The sequence below is a fragment of the Phacochoerus africanus genome, chromosome 8, assembly GCF_016906955.1.
Source record: "Phacochoerus africanus isolate WHEZ1 chromosome 8, ROS_Pafr_v1, whole genome shotgun sequence".
NCBI lineage: Eukaryota > Metazoa > Chordata > Mammalia > Artiodactyla > Suidae > Phacochoerus > Phacochoerus africanus.
In genome coordinates, this window is record NC_062551.1 from 106,536,085 (window position 1) to 106,554,897 (window position 18,813).

At 36.2% G+C, this 18,813-nt stretch overlaps 1 protein-coding gene and 1 long non-coding RNA gene across 2 annotated transcripts in view; one reads left to right on the forward strand and one right to left on the reverse strand.

Annotated features, from left to right (window-relative positions):
- MIB1 (MIB E3 ubiquitin protein ligase 1) overlaps positions 1 to 18,813 on the forward strand; it is a 123,334-nt gene that overhangs the window by 80,540 nt on the left and 23,981 nt on the right. The window contains exons 13-15 of the mRNA XM_047793887.1: positions 12,681 to 12,813; positions 15,520 to 15,606; positions 17,491 to 17,652. Of these exons, the coding sequence (XP_047649843.1) occupies positions 12,681 to 12,813; positions 15,520 to 15,606; positions 17,491 to 17,652 (382 nt within the window). The remainder of the gene's footprint in view (positions 1 to 12,680; positions 12,814 to 15,519; positions 15,607 to 17,490; positions 17,653 to 18,813) is intronic.
- On the reverse strand, positions 850 to 3,903 carry LOC125134508 (uncharacterized). Its single transcript, XR_007136657.1, has 3 exons — positions 3,643 to 3,903; positions 2,946 to 3,112; positions 850 to 1,752 (listed from the first exon to the last, which is right to left on the reverse strand). It is a non-coding gene; the product is annotated as an uncharacterized LOC125134508 (long non-coding RNA).

The window sequence follows — 18,813 nt, forward strand, 5'->3', positions numbered from 1 at the left end:
GCTGAGAAAATGAAGATCATCTTTTGACAGTTATATAGTTGTCTTTTTAAATAGAGAGAAAATTAACAATTGATAGATAACCTTATGGCAATTTCTATTCAACTGTGACACAAAAACTTCTAAGTATTATTATGCTTTTTATACATGTCTGAATACTCCAGTCAAAACAAAACTTTTAGTAATAAATCATTAAAATATATGAATATTAGTATTACTTTTTTCTAAGTTCTTAAAACAGATACTAATAAATTAAGAGCTTTACCATTTATAATTTGATATTAATATGTATATTACACAGAATTTTACATAAAATACAAAAAAGTATTTTGATATCTAGCATACCAGAAATAGTAGGCCTATCACGTTTATAAAAGATTTAATTGTAATTGCACAATGCCAATAAAAGATGGTTATTCTCTCTGTATAAATTGGTTTCTTGACTATAGTGTTTTCATTTTATGTGCCCTCTTTGGAGAAAGCAAATTCAAGAGTAATATAGATAATAAATTAATTTATTTTAAATATTTGGAAGTCTGTTACCAGTGAGCTGTGTTGACTTATAGTTGTTTCTCAGAATGTCATTTTTCATGAATAAATCATATGTCTTGATTTATTCTAAGTACTTACCTAGTATTGAAAGTAGAGACTGGATTAAGGACCTGATAAACTTGAGAAGTACAAGGACCACTTTTTTTCTTTTGAGGGCAGAGTTTTACTTAAAAGATAGTCTTTTAAAATTATAACTATGTTTATAACTTTCAGAAAAGAAAACCCAAAACAATAAAACTTGCTTCAGAAATTCCTCTAATATTGTTAAATTATAAATTTATCAAAATAGAAGAATAGCTGTTAAAATGTAAATGAAGTCAGCTTTTGTTATATTTGTTTTTCTTAACAAATCAGTCAGCCCCACTAATGTGATACATTAAGATCAAATTGTGGAGACAGAAAATAGGCCATGGGTATCAGTCATTCTTTTTTGCTAGCAATATTGTTTTCTCTTTTGTATTCAACTTTTAATCATGTTGGTGCTTAATTTAAAATTGTGAAATATAGTATACTTTAAACTTAAAAGACTTTAAAGAAGCCTCATGGTAATTTTAAATCTACTTCAGTAGAACTTTTTTTCTTCACAAAATAGAAATCTTAACATTTAGTTTCCATCTGTAAGTAGTAGGTACTTTTTTTCTGCTGTAGTATTGCCAAAGGTCATCTCTTTGATATTAGGTTAATTTGTCATAGAAAGATCATTCAGATGGCTGCAGTTTAGTTCCCTCTTGGCGGTTTATTGCCTACCAAAAATACATACTTCTTTACATTCCATAGCATTGTATGTTCATATGGGTACATAAAGAAGTATGTACTCTGAGTAGGTAATATTAAGTTGGTAGCTGTAAAAACATGAAATGTTTTATTTTCTCATTTGTTAGTAAAGCATTTATCTTACTGATGGAGAGCAATGGAAGATCATTTGCAAAGACTGTCAGAGACTAATAAACATTATAACAAATTTACCTGAGGCATGAGAGTAGTGCCATTTATGGTTCCTTGTTCTTGGTGGACATACACTTCTAAACATTGACCAGTTATCTGTTGAATTTTGTCCTGGTTTGGTTCTTTTTTCAAGACATTCATAGGGTTTACAGAGTGAGGATTTACAGAGTGTATTTCAAAAATTGCTAAGATCGGCCTAGTGTTTCTTCATAGTCTTCAGAGCAAATTTCTTCTTATATTGCAGTTTGCTTCTAGATCCTACAAGTAGACATGAATTAATTTGATGCAAAATTTTTTTTTTTTTACAAACTAAACATCTTATTAAAAACTTAACAGTTAGCCAGTTAGTACTTCTGATATTTACTCTAAAGTTGAAATGACAAGGAGAAAAAACAGATTTTTTTAGAGTGTGAATGAATTGAATTTTTAGAGATGAATTTTCTGGGTTTTTTTTAAGGTCACAGATCATGATCATTTGAAAACTTTGTTGTTCCCTTTTTTATTGGTTACTTACCTGAATTTTGTACTTTAGTGCTTCTGTTTGGGTTAAATATAAATTCAGATAGATGTATTAGTGTCTAATTTTAGTGAGTTCAGTTGTTTTGATCTTTGATTTTTTAATTTAATATAAAGGATAAGTACCAGAACAATCAACTTTTCCAAAATCTCACTTAAAAGAACTGAAAGGTATTAGCCTGTGAGCAGTTGGGTTTTAGCTTGATCATTTAGCATAAAAAGAAATATAGTTGGTCAGTTGCCTTTTATTATTGTGATCTTAAAAGGTTATTTTCAAGGAAAGCTGTGAGAAATTTAAATTTGAGAAAGGAGAAAAAAAAGGCATGGGAAGTAGAATTTCTGTTGCCTGTGATAAAAAGCTGGTGCAGTTTCTATAGAGCAAATCAGAATGTAGCAGTAGATAGCCCAGTACTATAGCAGTTTCAGCAGTGCAGCGTTAGAATTTCACCATGCACATTTCTGATTTATTTTTGTGCCCAACTATTAGAGTAAGCATTAAAAAGTATTTTGTAATCTTCCAAAGTTTCTTGATTGACTAAACCTTGAAATAGTTAATAGTTTTTAAAAGATACTGGATTGACTAAACCTTGAAATAGTTAATAGTTTTTAAAAGATAGTATACTTTGAAAGCAGAATGTGATTTACTTGGGATGCAAAATCACCATTTAATTTGAAACAATAAAGACTAACTCTTTAATAAGGTAAAAGGCAGGAATGGATTTGTACAAGTTTGAGATCTAGAGTTATCGGTCATGATATTTGAACAACGTTCTTTTTTTACACTACATAAGCTCTCTACTTGAACTGTGAAATTAGGTTGTGCACAGATAGAATTTAACAATGAAGACATATATCAGGTCAATAATAGGTAAGCATGCAGAAAGTCAGAAAGTCGTAAGCATCCTTAAAAGTATAGGCCTATGGTGCTCTGTTACCTGTAAGCTCAGTGTCATGCGGCATTAGCAGGAGGAGAGATATGACCTAGAGAGTCACATCGGCAGCAGCCATCTCATCTTGATTCTTCACTCTATTTGCTGAATCAGCGCTTCTTTTCATGAGTCGGTGAAGTAAGAGGGAAGTATCAGTGAACACAGGACCTTACCTTTTAAGATAAATTTGAAAAACAAATGAACAAAAATAAATCAGCCTTCTTTTCCTTCTCCCTTTCCTTATCCTAAAAAAAAAAAAAACCCTGCAATAACATTAAATCAGCATTGGCCATTTGATGTGGATGTCCTATTACTAATATTGTACCTTGTATCTGCTTATGGAAAGTTAAGCAATCAAGGAAGTTTGCTCCGATAGCCAAAAAAAAAAAAAAATGAACCTCACTTATTTCTCAGATAGAATGCTTCAGAATTGGGGGGAAAAGTTGCAGAAGAGGTTAATTTTATAATCTAAAAAAGCCAAAAAAACCCCCAAAAAACAAAAAAACCCAAGACAAAAACCAAAACACACCTCACTCCCCCCTCCAAATAACATTCACCCTCTTTTCCTTTGCCCACCAGAATACATTGGGTTCCTCTGACTTCTCAGGAAATATTCTGCATCTTTCTTGCTGTGAGATTTTGTTTGTTTGTTTGTTTTGTTTTTAGTTTCCAGGATTAAATGGTAGATCTGCATTGAAGCTACCTTGTCATATCCAGAGGTCAAGTCTGCAAGCAAGGTCAGAACTTCCACATGGTCACTACAGAGATTAACTTATATTCTTCCCTCAGTGGCCACAGGCTGAACTGTTACAGCTTTATAGGCAGCTAAGCATTTGAAACATGCACTCCCAGGCAAACAGGCTCTCTTGTGCCTCTCTCTTCCCTGACCATATTTAGTCAACCATAGCAAAAAATAGTCTCTCAGCTGTCGATTGTCGATCCAAAAGCTGAGGAAGCCTCTATCTTGCTTTCTGCCTATTGATTGTTCATCCTGCAGTCCAAACACTGCCTTGCCATTTGTCCTGCCCTATTATTTATTTATTTTTTTTAAAGCACTGCCAAATAAAGCGGTCTCATGTTTCCACTTACATTTCCCACATTTTCACTGAGCTTGCGCTGAGACTAAGGAAAGCCTGATGCGGCTGTCACTATACTTAGAAGCACTGCAGAGAAAAAAGAAAAGAGGAAAAAATACTGCCCTGGCTAGTAGCAGGACAGTCTTAGGACAGATAGGGAACACGTAAAATGCCTCTGCCAAATATATTTCATAATGTGATTTTTTTTCGTTGGTAAAAAATCTGGATAATGATATTTTACATAGCTAAAAGCCTGAGGGAATTTTGTAGTGTTACATTTACAGCTGGTTATTGGTATACATTCTTTTGAAATTTAATGAATAACATTTGATGGAAAATATGTAAAAATGGTAAGTAGAACCTATATATTGAAGGTGGAGAGAGAGCACTAAAGTAGAAAAAAGTGTGTAAATGAAATCTTGGAAATGCTACTTAAAACTTCTAATTCTTTGTCAGTTTTAGTAAATTTTTTTTGTAGTGCTTAGGTGAAAAATAGGGTCTAGAATGCTTTTAAGTAATTATATACTTTTATATTGAAACTGTATACTTACATAATTAAAATCATTTTATTGTTAATTAAATTCTGTTTTATTTTCAAATGTGAAGTAGTTTTTTTTCTCTTTTACATTGCCTTCTGTAATTTTCTGATATAGCATTTAGGCATGATCATTTCACATTATGTTGCAAAGGAAAAATACTTTTGCTTTAAAATTTAATTGTATATTCACCATAAATTTTAATATTGAAATTTATATTTTAACCAAGCAGAAAAAAATAACATCAAATCCAACAAACCTATAGAGATACAATTTAAGATCTTACAAATCTAAGAATGCCCAAGAAAAAACCAGCTATACCTTTGTTCTTAGTTCAAATATAGTCTCTTCAGTACTGATTCAGTTAAGAATGAAGAAAAACCATTATCGCTTTTCTCAGCTCATTCTCCTACACAGGAAGATTGTCCTTGACAGCCTTTTTGTCTTTGGCATTTAATAACATAGCAGTTTAATTACTTTGGATGGCTGTTTTAAAACAGTGGCATAAAGAGTACTTCTGTAGGTACTTGACAGTTTTAAACCACCAACTTTCCTAGATATTGAAATAATTTTAGACATACTGTGAGAAGATGACACATGTCTCAGAGTATGAGGTGGGTTAATTTTTCAGCTTTCTAAATTACTCCATATTTGCTGACCATTTTGTAGCAGTGAAACTGTCCTCCAAGCCCTGCACATAAACACTCACATAATGTATGAAGGGCTGGGCACTCTTCCTGACCCTTTTAAATTTTCATAACTGACCTAGGAAATAAGATTTGTGGTTCTTCTCACATTTTATAGATGAGGAAACTGAGGCATAGAAGATAAGTAACTTGCTCATGTCACCAGCCATTCAATTCGCTGGTGCCAGAATGTGAACCCAGGTAGTTTGGCCTCAGACTGAAATCATCACCACCGCGCCTGCTGCTGCTCTGGTTTATAAAAATGAAATCAGTTAGGGAATGGATCCTTGGGGACTGGAACATACACCAAAAATGTAGCATGTTACTAAATTCTTGTCTCAGTATGCTCAGAAAGATGGTTGTTCGTTTGATTATTTCTTTCTTCATTCCATTCAACAAAACTTTGAACACCTTATAATAGCTGCATAAGGCAGGTATAAAGATAAGTAAAATGGGTGTCCCTGGCTTACATCATAGAAGGGAAATGGGGCTTGTTGGTTATTTAAGAGATTATTTTATTTTTATTTTTTCATTTTTAAAACATGTATTTATTTTTAATTGTTATTTCCCCAATACAATTTTTTTTCCTAGAGATAATTTTAGTTGTCTTGTTTTAAGAACGATTGAGGACTCACCTGTACAACTCTTCTACAGCCTGTATTGTCACTGCATGTCACTCTCATTTTGAGCTAAGTTCTACTACATTACCAGATTCCTAGTTAATGGATTTAAATTAAATTAATGAACCTTTTAATTATGATTTCTGTCAAAAAAAAGTTAGTGGGAAAAAACTAAAGCACACACACACAAGAATTAAACATTTAAGTCCTGTCTGTTTATCACTGTAAATAGATGAAAGAAATAAAAACATCCATATTCATTTGCCAAAGTGATTTTCACAGATAGCAGTTTGGTATATTACCCTCCTACACTTCTTATTTCCTTCCATTAGTTAGCAGTGTGTATTGAATAAAAATGTGTTGAGACTGTTACATACTAAACTGCTTTTAGGTACCCTAAAGAACTGCTTGGGATTCATCAGTTTTCTTAATAAGTTCCTTTATGGATTCTGGACATGCTTTATTTGAGGGATTGTTCATTGACTCAGCAAGCATTTATTGCACACCAAAAATGTGCTATAATGCCAGTCTAATGTCTTTTTGCATCAAATAATGCTAATATATAAGGTCTCCTCAGTTTAGCTACTATGTTTTGTTTGGAAAAATGTTGCCTATTTGAAGAAAGATTGCAAAGCATAGCAGGCCCTAAAAATGGACCCAGTGCCATTTGATTGTTACATACCAATGCAAACAGCTGCTTGTCCCCTCTGCTTCTTAGAACTCATTTGTTCATCATTCAGCAAACGTTTGAGTATTACCATGTGCCAGGGATTATGCTAGGCACCACTCTTAGTTGTTCTGGAACTTAATGCTTCTTTGGCACTATTCACAAATGCCTGCTTAACTGGTAGTAAGATCTTATCCTTAAACCATCCATGTCCTTAACCTTTTGGAAAACAACCAGATTGAGAAATAAAGAAGAGTGTTTGGATGTTAGGGCAACTGTCTCCAAATCTCATACTCTGTTCTGCAAGTGAGAGTCTGTTGGCTTAATAAAATTATTGATTTATTGAGTTGGTTCTGCACTTATCTCAGCAACTCTATGGGCCTGAGTGCTTGTAGCATGACTGCAGTATCCTCTTAATTAACTAGGGTGCTATAGGGCACAACCGACCTTCATAGTTATATTGTGGGTTCCTCAGATTGACTTCCCCATGGGAAGAAGGGAGACAGGCCACTCACAGCTGCTCTGGATGTGAGAGTGAGGGGACCAGGGACTGTCTTTTTTTTTTCTTAGCTCACCTTGCAGGCTGGGCCCAAAGATTGGCACTTTTCTGAATTTTGAATACTATGAAATGATTAGATTTGTGTGGAGGTGGTATAGAGGATAGAATTGGAAGGGGGCTGTTATAAATGTTCAGAGAAAAGGTAATAAAAGCATATCTAGAATATTGGGACCCATGGGAAAGAATAGTTTTAGTTTTAAAAGGGAAAATCAAACAGAACAAATTGAATGTAGGAGTAAGAAGGGAGTAAAGGATCTAGAATGATTCCCAGGCTTCTGACTTCAGTGGCTAGTTAAATGGTAATAATAATAACCAAAATCAAGAATACAGGAGGAGGAGCTCCTGCCATGGCACAGTGGGTTAAGAATTCAACTGCAGTGGCTCAGGTTGCTGTGGAGGTGCATGTTTGATCCCTGGCACAGCACAGTGGGTTAAGAGGGTCCAGCGTTGCTGCAGCTCTGGCTCAGATTCAGTCCTTGCCAGAAACTTCTACACGCTGCAGGCGTGGCAATAAAATTTTTTAAAAATTGAAAAAAAAAAAAAGAATACAGGAGGAATTCTTGGGAAGGGGAAAAGTGAAATTTGTGTGTAGATTATAGGTCTGTAATGTTAGAGTTACAACAACACTATTTTATTGAGTTTTAGAATCTGTACTAAAAGATTTCACCTACATTATCTCATTTAATTTTTTTATTATTAGAGTCCACATATTAGTGCTCTCGTATGGTATTTGTCTTTCTCTGTCTGACTTACTGTACTTGGTATGAAAATTTCTAGGTCCATCCAAGTTGCTACAAATGCCATTATTTCATTCTTTTTTATGGCTGAGTAATATTCCATTATATACACATGCACACACACACACACACACACACACACACACACACACACACACACACACACACACACACACACACACACACACACACACACTACATGTTTACCCAGTCCTCCGGGTTTGTTTTTGTTTTCTTTTTATGGCTGCATCTGCAGCACATGGAAGTGCCTGGGTCAGGGGTTGAATCAGAGCCACAGATGCAACCTTACTTTATTTCTTTTTTTTTTTTGTCATTTGTCTTTTGTCTTTTGTCTTTTTGTTGTTGTTGTTGTTGTTGTTGCTATTTCTTGGGCCGCTCCCGCGGCATATGGAGGTTCCCAGGCTAGGGGTTGAATCGGAGCTGTAGCCACTGGCCTACGCCAGAGCCACAGCAACGCGGGATCCGAGCCACGTCTGCAACCTACACCACAGCTCACGGCAACGCCGGATCGTTAACCCACTGAGCAAGGGCAGGGACCGAACCCGCAACCTCATGGTTCCTAGTCGGATTCGTTAACCACTGCGCCACGACGGGAACTCCCTTACTTTATTTCTTATAGCAATCTTACATTTTGCAGAGATTTCTATGGAAATTTTGGTATTAGAGATGAATCATGACCATTTGTTGCAGGTAGAGATATGAGATAGAAATATGATGATGAGAGTGTGTAGTGGGGGCTTCACAGGGCTTTTTAGATCCATAGAGATGACCAACACTAATTAACATTAATAAAGAATGCCAAATTACTGTTTACAGGAAGAAATATTCCTAAATGGGTTATGGTACTTATACCAGCTGATCAGTAGATTTCTTTTTCTCTGGGGGCAGGGATGGGGGTGTGGGGAAGAAATCTATGAAAAGCCAAGTTAAAAAATGGAAACAAATTGGTGAGCAAGACAGCTGGTTGGATGATCTTAACAGACAGTGTCATCAAACTGTGATGACTTTGCATATGATGGTGTACTGAAAACTGATAGCATTCTCCTGATTCTCCTGGAGGGTAAATTAGAATACTGGGGTTGTTTGTCATGGAACTTTTTTTATGGATAATGCTGGTGATACACTGACAAACTCTTTTTCTCATTTTCTCCAGGCTTTGTACAAACCGTTTCTTCACTCTCTTTTTAACCAATCATTATTTTCCAGAAAAAGACATAATTTTCATCTTTTTTATTATAATTCCATCCTGGTGATTTTTCATTCATTCATTCACTTATCCCAATTAGACTTCTGGATCTTCTCTTCTACAGATCTTTTTTTCTTTAGCTACACATTTGTTTTATTTACTTAATTGACTCTTGTTTGGTGTATTCACCTCATTTGCCAATATGACATTGTTTCTATGGAAAATCAGAAATTACCATTTCTTTTTAAAATACATTGTGTTTGGACTTCCTGATGTGGTGCAGCGAGTTAAGAATCTGACTGCAGTGGCTTGGATAGCTGTCGAGGTGCAGGTTCAATCCCTGGCCTGGCACGGTGGGTTAAAGGATCTGGTGTTGCTGCAGCTGCAGCTTGGATTCAGTTCCTGGTGCAGAAACTTCCATATGCTGTGGGTGCAGCCGTAAAAAACAAAAACAAAAAACATTGCATTTATTGTAATAATATTAATGAGTTTAAATTAAAGGGTTTGGATTAATCCCAAATTTCTTTTATTTTTAAGTATATTTCTTTCTTTCTTTTTTTTTTTTTTTTTTGTCTTTTTAGGGTTGCACCCACAGCATGTGGAGGTTCCCAGGCCAGGGGTCTAATCAGAGCTGTAGCCACTGGCCTACATCACAACCACAGCAATGCCATATCGAGCCGCATCTGCGATCTACACCACAGCTCACGGCAACACTGGATCCTTAACCCACTGAGCAAGGCCAGGGATTAAACCTGCAACCTCATGGTTCCTAGTCAGATTCGCTTCTGCTGCGCCACAACGGGAACTCCTTAAGTATATTTCTTAATGTTTCAGGATTGTGAGGAAAAAAGATTTTAATATGGGTATTCTGCAGTATAATTTATAACATTTATGTATGTGGGACTAATTTATAGAAGTTTATTCTGAAATAAAAACTTCCTGAAAATTTGAATTTTGCATTTTAATGTTAGGATATGATATACTTTGTAGAATGTGATCTGAAAGGGACTAGGGTTTTTGTTTTTTTTTTGTTTTTGTTTGTCACTCTCAACAGTAGCCTGATATGACCTTTCTCTTGTTCTGATAGTTCAGTTATACATATTATGCTAAGAGAGGAAAAAGCAAAAAGACACAAAGCAGTGAGAGTGCAGAGAGGCCATAGGCTTTCAAGAATGCATACATATTTGTTTGTTTTTAAATGCCTTGGTAACTTTCTGAGCCATTGGTTATTCTTTCTTAGAGTCCTCAGCTTTCCTTACCTTGTTCATTTGTGAAATGCAAGAACAAGTAAGTGAAAACTATTAACGCCCTCTCTTATCACCATTTCTCTCAACACATTTATATAACCATTTTTCTTTATATCAATAACATGTTTACCTTATTTAATGATTACATTTGTCTTTAATAAAAGTTTTTTTCACATGATTTTAAATGATTGCATCTTTAAAACTCTCCAAAAGAATCATAAAACTGTTTCTCACATGGTCAGGTGTGTAAAGTAATAGATAATATGTGGCATTAGCATCACGATTATGTCAAATCCAAACACTCCATAGTATATAGTTGTACTAGTACTTTTCCCCCATTAAGAATTTGAGCCACGGTGGTTAACGAATCCAACTAGGAACCATGAGGTTTCGGGTTTGATCCCTGGCCTTGCCCGGTGGGTTAAGGATCTGGTGTTGCCGTGAGCTGTGGTGTAGGTTGCAGACACAGCTCGGATCCTGCGTTGCTATGGCTGTGGTGTAGGCTGGCGACTACAGCTCGGATTTGACTCTTAGCCTGGGAACCTCCATATGTCATGGGTGCGGCCCTAGAAAAGACAAAAAAAAAAACCTCTGAATGAGGAGGTTTTGAATCCTTATAATTATCAAAAATGAACTAAAACAGGAATCTTTAGCTTTGTATGAGGTCAATGAATGGGACTTTAGGGTTTGGGGCTCCCTCCAAATTGTATGTAAAGATTCTTATTTTCAGAGTTCCTACTGTGGCTCAGCAGTAACAAACCCGATTAGGATCCATGAGGACACGGGTTCATTCCCTGGCCTTGCTCAGTGGGTTAAGGATCTGGTGGTGTTGTGCACTGTGGTGTAGGTCACATATGTGGCTCACATCTGGTGTATCTTGCTGTTGCTGTGGTGGAGGCCAGCAGCTACAGCTCCGATTCAACCCTAGCCTGGGAACTTCCATATGGGGCGGGTATGGCCCTAAAAAGAAGACAAGAAAAAAAGTATTCTTATACGCATTTCCATAGGTTTCCGAGAAATCTATCACCCATGAACAGTGATTGTAAACTTCAGTAACAACCACTGAAGGGTGTTTTTAAGTTTTGATTCTCAGTATCCCTTGGGTCATAAACCTGTTTAAAAATCCGATAAAAGCTATAAACTTCAAAATTTGAGTACAATTTTAGAGTTCTTGGATCCTCCAAAGCCTGTTCTCAGGTGTCTCGGACTGCCTACATGGGATTCATAGACCACTGCCATTAAGGAACCATGTTCTGGGTCACGTTAGGCCTTAGTCTCATTATTTTAGAGACATACAGTATTATTTACACATATTCTTACTCTGCAACTTCAGATTGTTTCTCTATATGTTTATAATTCTCTATTTCAAATTTTCACTCATATTTATTCCCTTAGGGAAAAACTACTCCAGTATGTATCTTACTAGTATTTTCTGCCCTTTTATACTGGCACAGTTTTAAAAGCTGTTTTTTTCAGTGTTTACTGCCTTTTTTAGGTGTAGGGGAAGATTCAGTATCTAATCAATGTTGCCTGTGCCAAATCCAGTACTCTTTACTTTGGTATCTTAGATCTCAGTCTTTTTTTTTTTTTAAACCAACAATTAGTGCATAGATATATTAAGGGAGCGTTTTTCCAAATTATGAGTTTTCCACATACCACGTTTATGTTAAAAGTTACTGACTTATGGTAAGAAAAATTGCTTCTGATTTTACATTCCTTTTTGAGGGGTAGGCTAGCTTTTTCTTTATGAAGCATCATTTCTTGATAATTAGTTCCCCTGATCTTTGATGGTTTACTCTTGGGTGCTCATTAGGATAACATTGTCTTTTTTGCTTTGGAAATACTTTGTTACCATACCTTAAATTTTAAATATTAGATTATGGTGACCATTTTGTGTGCTTTGTTATCAATTGGATTTAGCATTGCTAAATAACATGTATTACATTTTAAAATGCAGAGTTCATGCCAGCTAAATAAATTTGTCTTAATTATCACTATTTTTCCCACTTAGTTGTTGTTACCTGGTCGTGCTTTATCAACTCTTTCATTAATACATACAATTCCTTTTGAACCTAAGAGATTCCACAAAGCCAATATTGTGTCCTGATTGGAGTATATTTCTTTCACCTTTGGTTCTTTTTCCTCTCATGGTGTTTCCCCTTTGTAGCACTTCCATTCTGTTTTTATTCTATTCTCCAAATAGCAGTAATTTGTTTACCTCTTAAAATTATCAAAAAGCTATGCATTTAAGATTCAGAAATTTTGAATTTCTGTGTGTTTTTAGCACATACTTTTCTTTAAAGAGGAATATTCATTTCATTATAAAAGTTTCTTTTGAATTATTTTCTGAATAAAATAATAAAATATTTAATTAAATATCAAATTATATGTAAATTTGACTTTCAGTGCAATGCGTGTTTTACTATCTAAATTACCAAGACCATGGATTGTGGATGAGAAGAAAGATGATGGTTATACTGCTTTGCATCTGGCTGCCCTTAATAATCATGTAGAAGTGGCTGAACTGTTGGTACATCAGGTAGGAAAAGCAGTTCAATAATTTTAACAATATGGGGTTATTGCTATTCATTTATTTATTCCTTCATCCACTACTTATTAATAGGTTACAGTAAAATCACATGATGATGTAAATTCACATATGATATGAATTTAGTCTGAAATGGAGGGAGGTAGAGTGTGTGTGTGTGTGTGTGTGTGTGTGTGTGTGTTGGGGGAAGAGGGGTGAGCTCTGGATCCTTGTCTCCAGTATTTCCTCTGCGCAGTCTTCCTGGATTGGTCCAGTGAAATGGACATCAAGTAAAAGGGATTTTCCAGAATTGCTGCCACTGTTGTGGAAGAATCAGCCATAGGACCAAGCTGGTGTGGCCACTCGCCACAGGTAACACCAGGCTGCAGCCAGGACCTGGGATTCAGTTCATGACTACTGTTGGACCCCTGGAATATGTGGTTGGAGAGCAGCACAGGCCCATGTTAGTCATTTCATTCATCTCAGAAAGAAGATGCCTCTACATTTTTCTGAGATTGGATTTGAGGAGGAACCTATTTATTGTAGTTTTTTAATGTTTCGGTATACAGCAAAATTTTTAAATGCTTCAGTCAAGCAGATGCCATAGAGAAGCACTGAAGTTACCAAAGAGTTATTTGTGATCCCTGACTTCAAGGAACTTACAGTCTAGTTAAGAAGATGAGACAGCAGAAAAATTTAGTAGTTAGTACATTATGTGTAATTAGGTCTTAGGTCATAAGATAGATGCTGCAAAAACTATAAAGTTTAGATAAAGGAATAATTCACAAGTTTAGCTACCTTTCCTCTGCCATCATCAGCCTTTATTAATTCTCCTAGAAATGTTATTGTAAATTCCTTTTCATCCAAAATCCAATTGACTGACCTTAAGCCAAACCACATTGTCTTGGTTATTGTTGCTTTATAGTTAAGTTTTGAAGTCAGAGTAAGTCCTCTCTAACTCTGTTCTTCTTCCTCTGAACTACTGTAATATTCTAGATCTTTTGAATTTCCAAATACATTTTAGAATCAGATTATTAGTTTCTGTTAAAAATCTTTAGGGGAGTTTGCTCTTGTACATAATTAGATTTATCTTTAAGTAATTTCTTGACTCTTATAAATTGTCATTTTAAAATTTCAGTTTCTTGTCATGTATTGCTAATATATAGCATTGCAATTTTTGTATATTTCCCATGTATCCTGTGACCTTCCTTAAAGTACCATTGGTCATTAGGAAAACAGAAATTGCAATGACAGTGAGATGCTATTAATCACCAACTACAACAACTAAAATTAAAAATACCAGGAAAACCAAGTTTTGATTAGGATGTGGAGCAATTAGAATTCAAAAATATTGCTGGTGTGTTTCAAGGTAGCCATGTTAAAAAGCAATTTGGCACTTTTCCTACAAAGTTAAACATATATTCAGCCCAGTAATCCCACTTTTAGGTATGTATCCAAGAGAACTGAGGGCACATTTTTACACAAATGTACTTACTAAATATTTGTAGCAACTTTATTTATAATAGCCCTAACCTGGAAGCATATCAGTTGTTCATCAACCAGTGCCCAAATAAACAAATTATGGTACATCCATACAATGAATACTACTTTGGAAAATCCAAATGATGAAAAAAGTTCAGGAAACTTAAAAAGGAGATTCCCTCACTCTCTGGATTTATATTGAGAACAGACGTGATAAGAAAACACATAAAGGAATATAAATAATAAAAAATAAACCAGAAACTCCTATTTTCCAGAACATATCATAGCATCACAGGAGTTTCAGCTCAGTCTGATGCTCCAAGCAAGTGCACAGGTGGAAATATCAGAATTGTGACCAAAGGGCATGAATGCTTCTAAGACATAAATAGAATGATAAAGTTTTTTTTTTGAATCTGTAGCGCTTTATTATATTTAGTTGTTTTTTTAAATTTTAGGCGTTGTGTTAGATATTTTAACATGCTATTTTTTTTAAGCCTCACATTGACCCTGTGAAATAGCTTGTGCTGTTACCATTTTAGAGCTGAGGAAATAGGCATGAAATGATAAGGTACTTGCTTAAGTTCACAAAGCTCAGAGCTGACAACCCTTGAACCTGGGTCCACTGACACTAAATTTAGCACTTTTGCTTCCTCAGTCCCTTTTCTCTGTCCTTGGCTTTGGCTGTTGTCATGTAGTTCTCTGTCTTTCCCAGGACCTGGTGGGACTTTGATCTTTTCCTTCAGTGAGTACTTGTATGTACTGATTAAGCATTGACTTTTTACCTTCCAGCAAAGTTCTTTTTCACTGAATGAGAGAGAGCTTAATTATGCAGCAAGAGGAAGTGACCTTATTAGGTCATTAAAAGAAATCTAAATCCAGTATGATGACTCATTGATAATTTCAGTAAACAGTTAAAATGAGCCAGTTATCTCCATTGCTCTATAATGGAGACTGAAAGGGAGTTGTGTTTGACTCTGTACTTTGTCCTTTAACTATTCGTAGATGGAATTATCATAATAAAAACATTTTAAAGTTGCTGTTCTACTTCAGAAGGTTTGCTGTAGCACCCACTTCTTCCTTTGTTACGGGTATCTGCTACCACGTGAGAACAGTGTCCCAGCAGCTAGGGCGCCATGGTCAGCAGTGTCCAGTGTTGTTATCAATTCCTCACAAAGCTGCAGTTTTATGTGCCTCTCTCCTGTCACCTTTAACCATGGAAGCTCTGTTCTTCTTCAGGGTAACGCAAACCTGGATATCCAGAATGTGAACCAGCAGACTGCCCTACACCTTGCTGTTGAGCGGCAGCACACCCAGATTGTGAGGGTAACGTGTCTGCCAAAGCGAATCTTTGCTTGTTAAGTGCAATATTGTTAGATTTCTCAAAAGGCGTGGTTAGATGTAAAAACTGTGATGATTTTCCGCTAACATTTTACATCAGTTGGGTAGAGAGTTTTAATTTGTACTAGAGAAAATCTTAAAACTCTGATAATCCAAGTTTTTTTAATTTTGTGACCAGATTTGTAAATTCCCAAAATACTTAATTTCAAGAACATATAAATTTGTTTTTTTATAAAGTACACTCACTTTTTTTTTTTTTTTTTTGCTATTTCTTGGGCCGCTGCCGCGGCATATGGAGGTTTCCAGGCTAGGGGTCGAATCAGAACTGTAGCCACTAGCCTACGCCACAGCCACAGTAACGCGGGATCCGAGCTGCATCTGCGATCTACACCACAGCTCACGGCAATGCCGGATCGTTAACCCACTGAGCAAGGGCAGGGACCGAACCTGCAACCTCATGGTTCCTAGTCGGATTCGTTAACCACTGCGCCACGATGGGAACTCCCCTTTTTTTTTCTTTTTTTTTTACTTTTAATTTTTATAATCGAGAGTAAACCAGGATTAAAGGTTTTGAAAGATGTAACTGTTTAAAACTTGTTTGTGAAAGCAGTGATTCCTTTTTTTTTTTTTGGCTGTGGCTTGCAGTGGCTTGATGTGGGATCTCAGTTCCCAGACCAGGGACTGAACCAGGGCCACAGTGGTAAAAGCACTGAGTCCTAACCACCAGACCACCAGGGAATGCTGATTTCTTAAAGTTTGGAGGCTGAAACAGCAGCAGCAGTAGCACTGGGACTTTGGTAGAAAAGTAAATTCTTGGCCCCATCTCAGACCAACCAAATCAGAACCATCAAGGGTGGGAATTAGGAATCTATGGATTAACAGGCCCTCCAGGTAATCCTGATGCATGTTCAAATTGGAGAAATTGTCCTAGAGCGACATAATGTGTAATCTTTTCGAAACAAAATAAAACAAAACAGTAATTTGACAAGACAGGTAAGACCATATGCTCGAGATTAATTTCTGTGTGTGGTGTTTTTCTAAAACCTCTGATAGCTGACAGAACACTGTAAACCAGCTATGATGGAAAAAATAAAAATCATTAAAAAATAAATAAAACCTTTGATAGCATTTGTAGAAAGGATTAGGGGGCTTTTTAAAGCACCATAAGCAAAGATTTATATTTACTACTTAAAATATTGATTGAAATATATCAGTTATGCATTTTCTGTAAGAGCTTGTAGTTTAGCAAACACTTCACATTTACTACTATATAAAATTCCTCTTGAGAGTTCTCTGGTGGCCTAGTGCTTAAAGATGTGGTGGGTTTGATCTCTGGTCTGGAAACTTCCACATGCTGCAGGCGCAGCCAAAAAATTAATTAATTAATAAAATTTCTCTTGCCAAAAATTCTTTATTTCTCTGATATTTGGATTTATAACCACACATTTGGAGAAAATTGACCAAAGAGAATTGAATAAATAACTTGTTTATTTATTTAAATAATAGAATTTTGAACATTATGATTTGATCCTATTGGAAATACTTAAAATATCCCAACTCACATACCTGAAATTAGGAGGAAAAAAAAGTCCTAAATTTCTCTTAGTTATCTTGATCTTAGAAAAGACGAATTAACAAACATTGGTTCTCATTTCTTTCTGCTTTCTCTAATTTGATATATTTGGGTAATCAGGCACATTGTAACTTGCAAGGAATCACAGGGGGGTATAAGTAGCAAGCAGAAACATAAAAAAAATTAAGCTTTCATGGCAGCCCTATCAGGTAGGTCAAGGGCTGTCACACTGTTGCTTTAGATGTAATTTATCATGGGTGGAATAATTAGCAAAGTGAGATGTTTTTCTCTTTTAGCTTTTGGTCCGTGCAGGTGCCAAATTAGATATTCAGGATAAGGATGGGGATACACCTTTGCATGAAGCCCTGAGGCATCACACTTTGTCTCAGCTGCGTCAGCTTCAGGACATGCAGGATGTGGGGAAGGTTGATGCTGCCTGGGAGCCGTCCAAGAACACAGTGAGTCAAGATAATCTTTTACCTCAGTACCGGTGGGGCATCTTTCAATGCAAGATCTTATATTTATGGCTAATTTAACCTGCAACTGATAAAATATTTTATCAGCTATTTGTGGAAAATAGTCAATACTAACTATATTGTTTCAGATTTTTACTAGAAGGTTTTTGGTTCTCCTTTTGTAACCTTAGCCATTCAAACAGGAGTGTTGTGGTGTCTTGTGGTTTAATTTGCATTTCCTCATGACTGCTGGTGTTGAACATCTTTGCATTTCCTAGTTCATCACTCACAATATTTGATGAAGTGTCTGTCCGAATCTTTTGTTCATTATTTTGTTGAGCTGTTTCTTACTCTTGAGTTTTGAGGGTTCTTATTATAAACTGAGTATAAGTTCTTTTTTTTTTGTCTTTTTGCCATTTCTTGGGCCGCTCCCGCGGCATGTGGGGGTTCCCAGGCTAGAGGTCAAATCGGAGCTGTAGCCGCCAGCCTACGCCAGAGCCACAGCAGCGCGGGATCCGAGCTGCGTCTGCAACCTACACCACAGCTCACGGCAACGCTGGATCTTTAACCCACTGAGCAAGGCCAGGGACCGAACCTGAAACCTCATGGTTCCTAGTCGGATTCGTTAACCACTGCGCCACGCCGCGAACTCCACTAAACTGAGTATAAGTTCTTTAGCAGATATGTGATATGCACATACTTTCTCCTGGCCTGTAGCTTATCTTTTCATTCTTTTAACAGTGTTTTTGGAAGAGCAGAGGTTCTTAAATTTAATGAAGTTTGATTTACCAGTTTTTTCCTTTTTATTTGTTTGTTTGCTTATTTATTTATTAGTTGATTTAAAATGTTGTGCCAGGAGTTCCTGTTGTGGCACAGCGGAAATGAATCTGACTAGGAACCATGAGGTTGCGGGTTTAATTCCTGGCCTCGATCAGTGGGTTAAGGATCTGGCGTTGCTGTGAGCTGTGGTGTAGGTCGCAGATGCGGCTTGGATCCCGAGTTGCTGTGGCTGTGGCGTAGGCAGGTGGCAACAGCTCCGTTTAGATCCCTAGCTTGGGAACCTCCATATGCCGAGGGTATGGCCCTAAAAGGACAAAAAGACCAAAAAAAAAAATGTTGTGCCAGTTTCTTTCGTACAACAGTGACTCAGTCATACATATACGT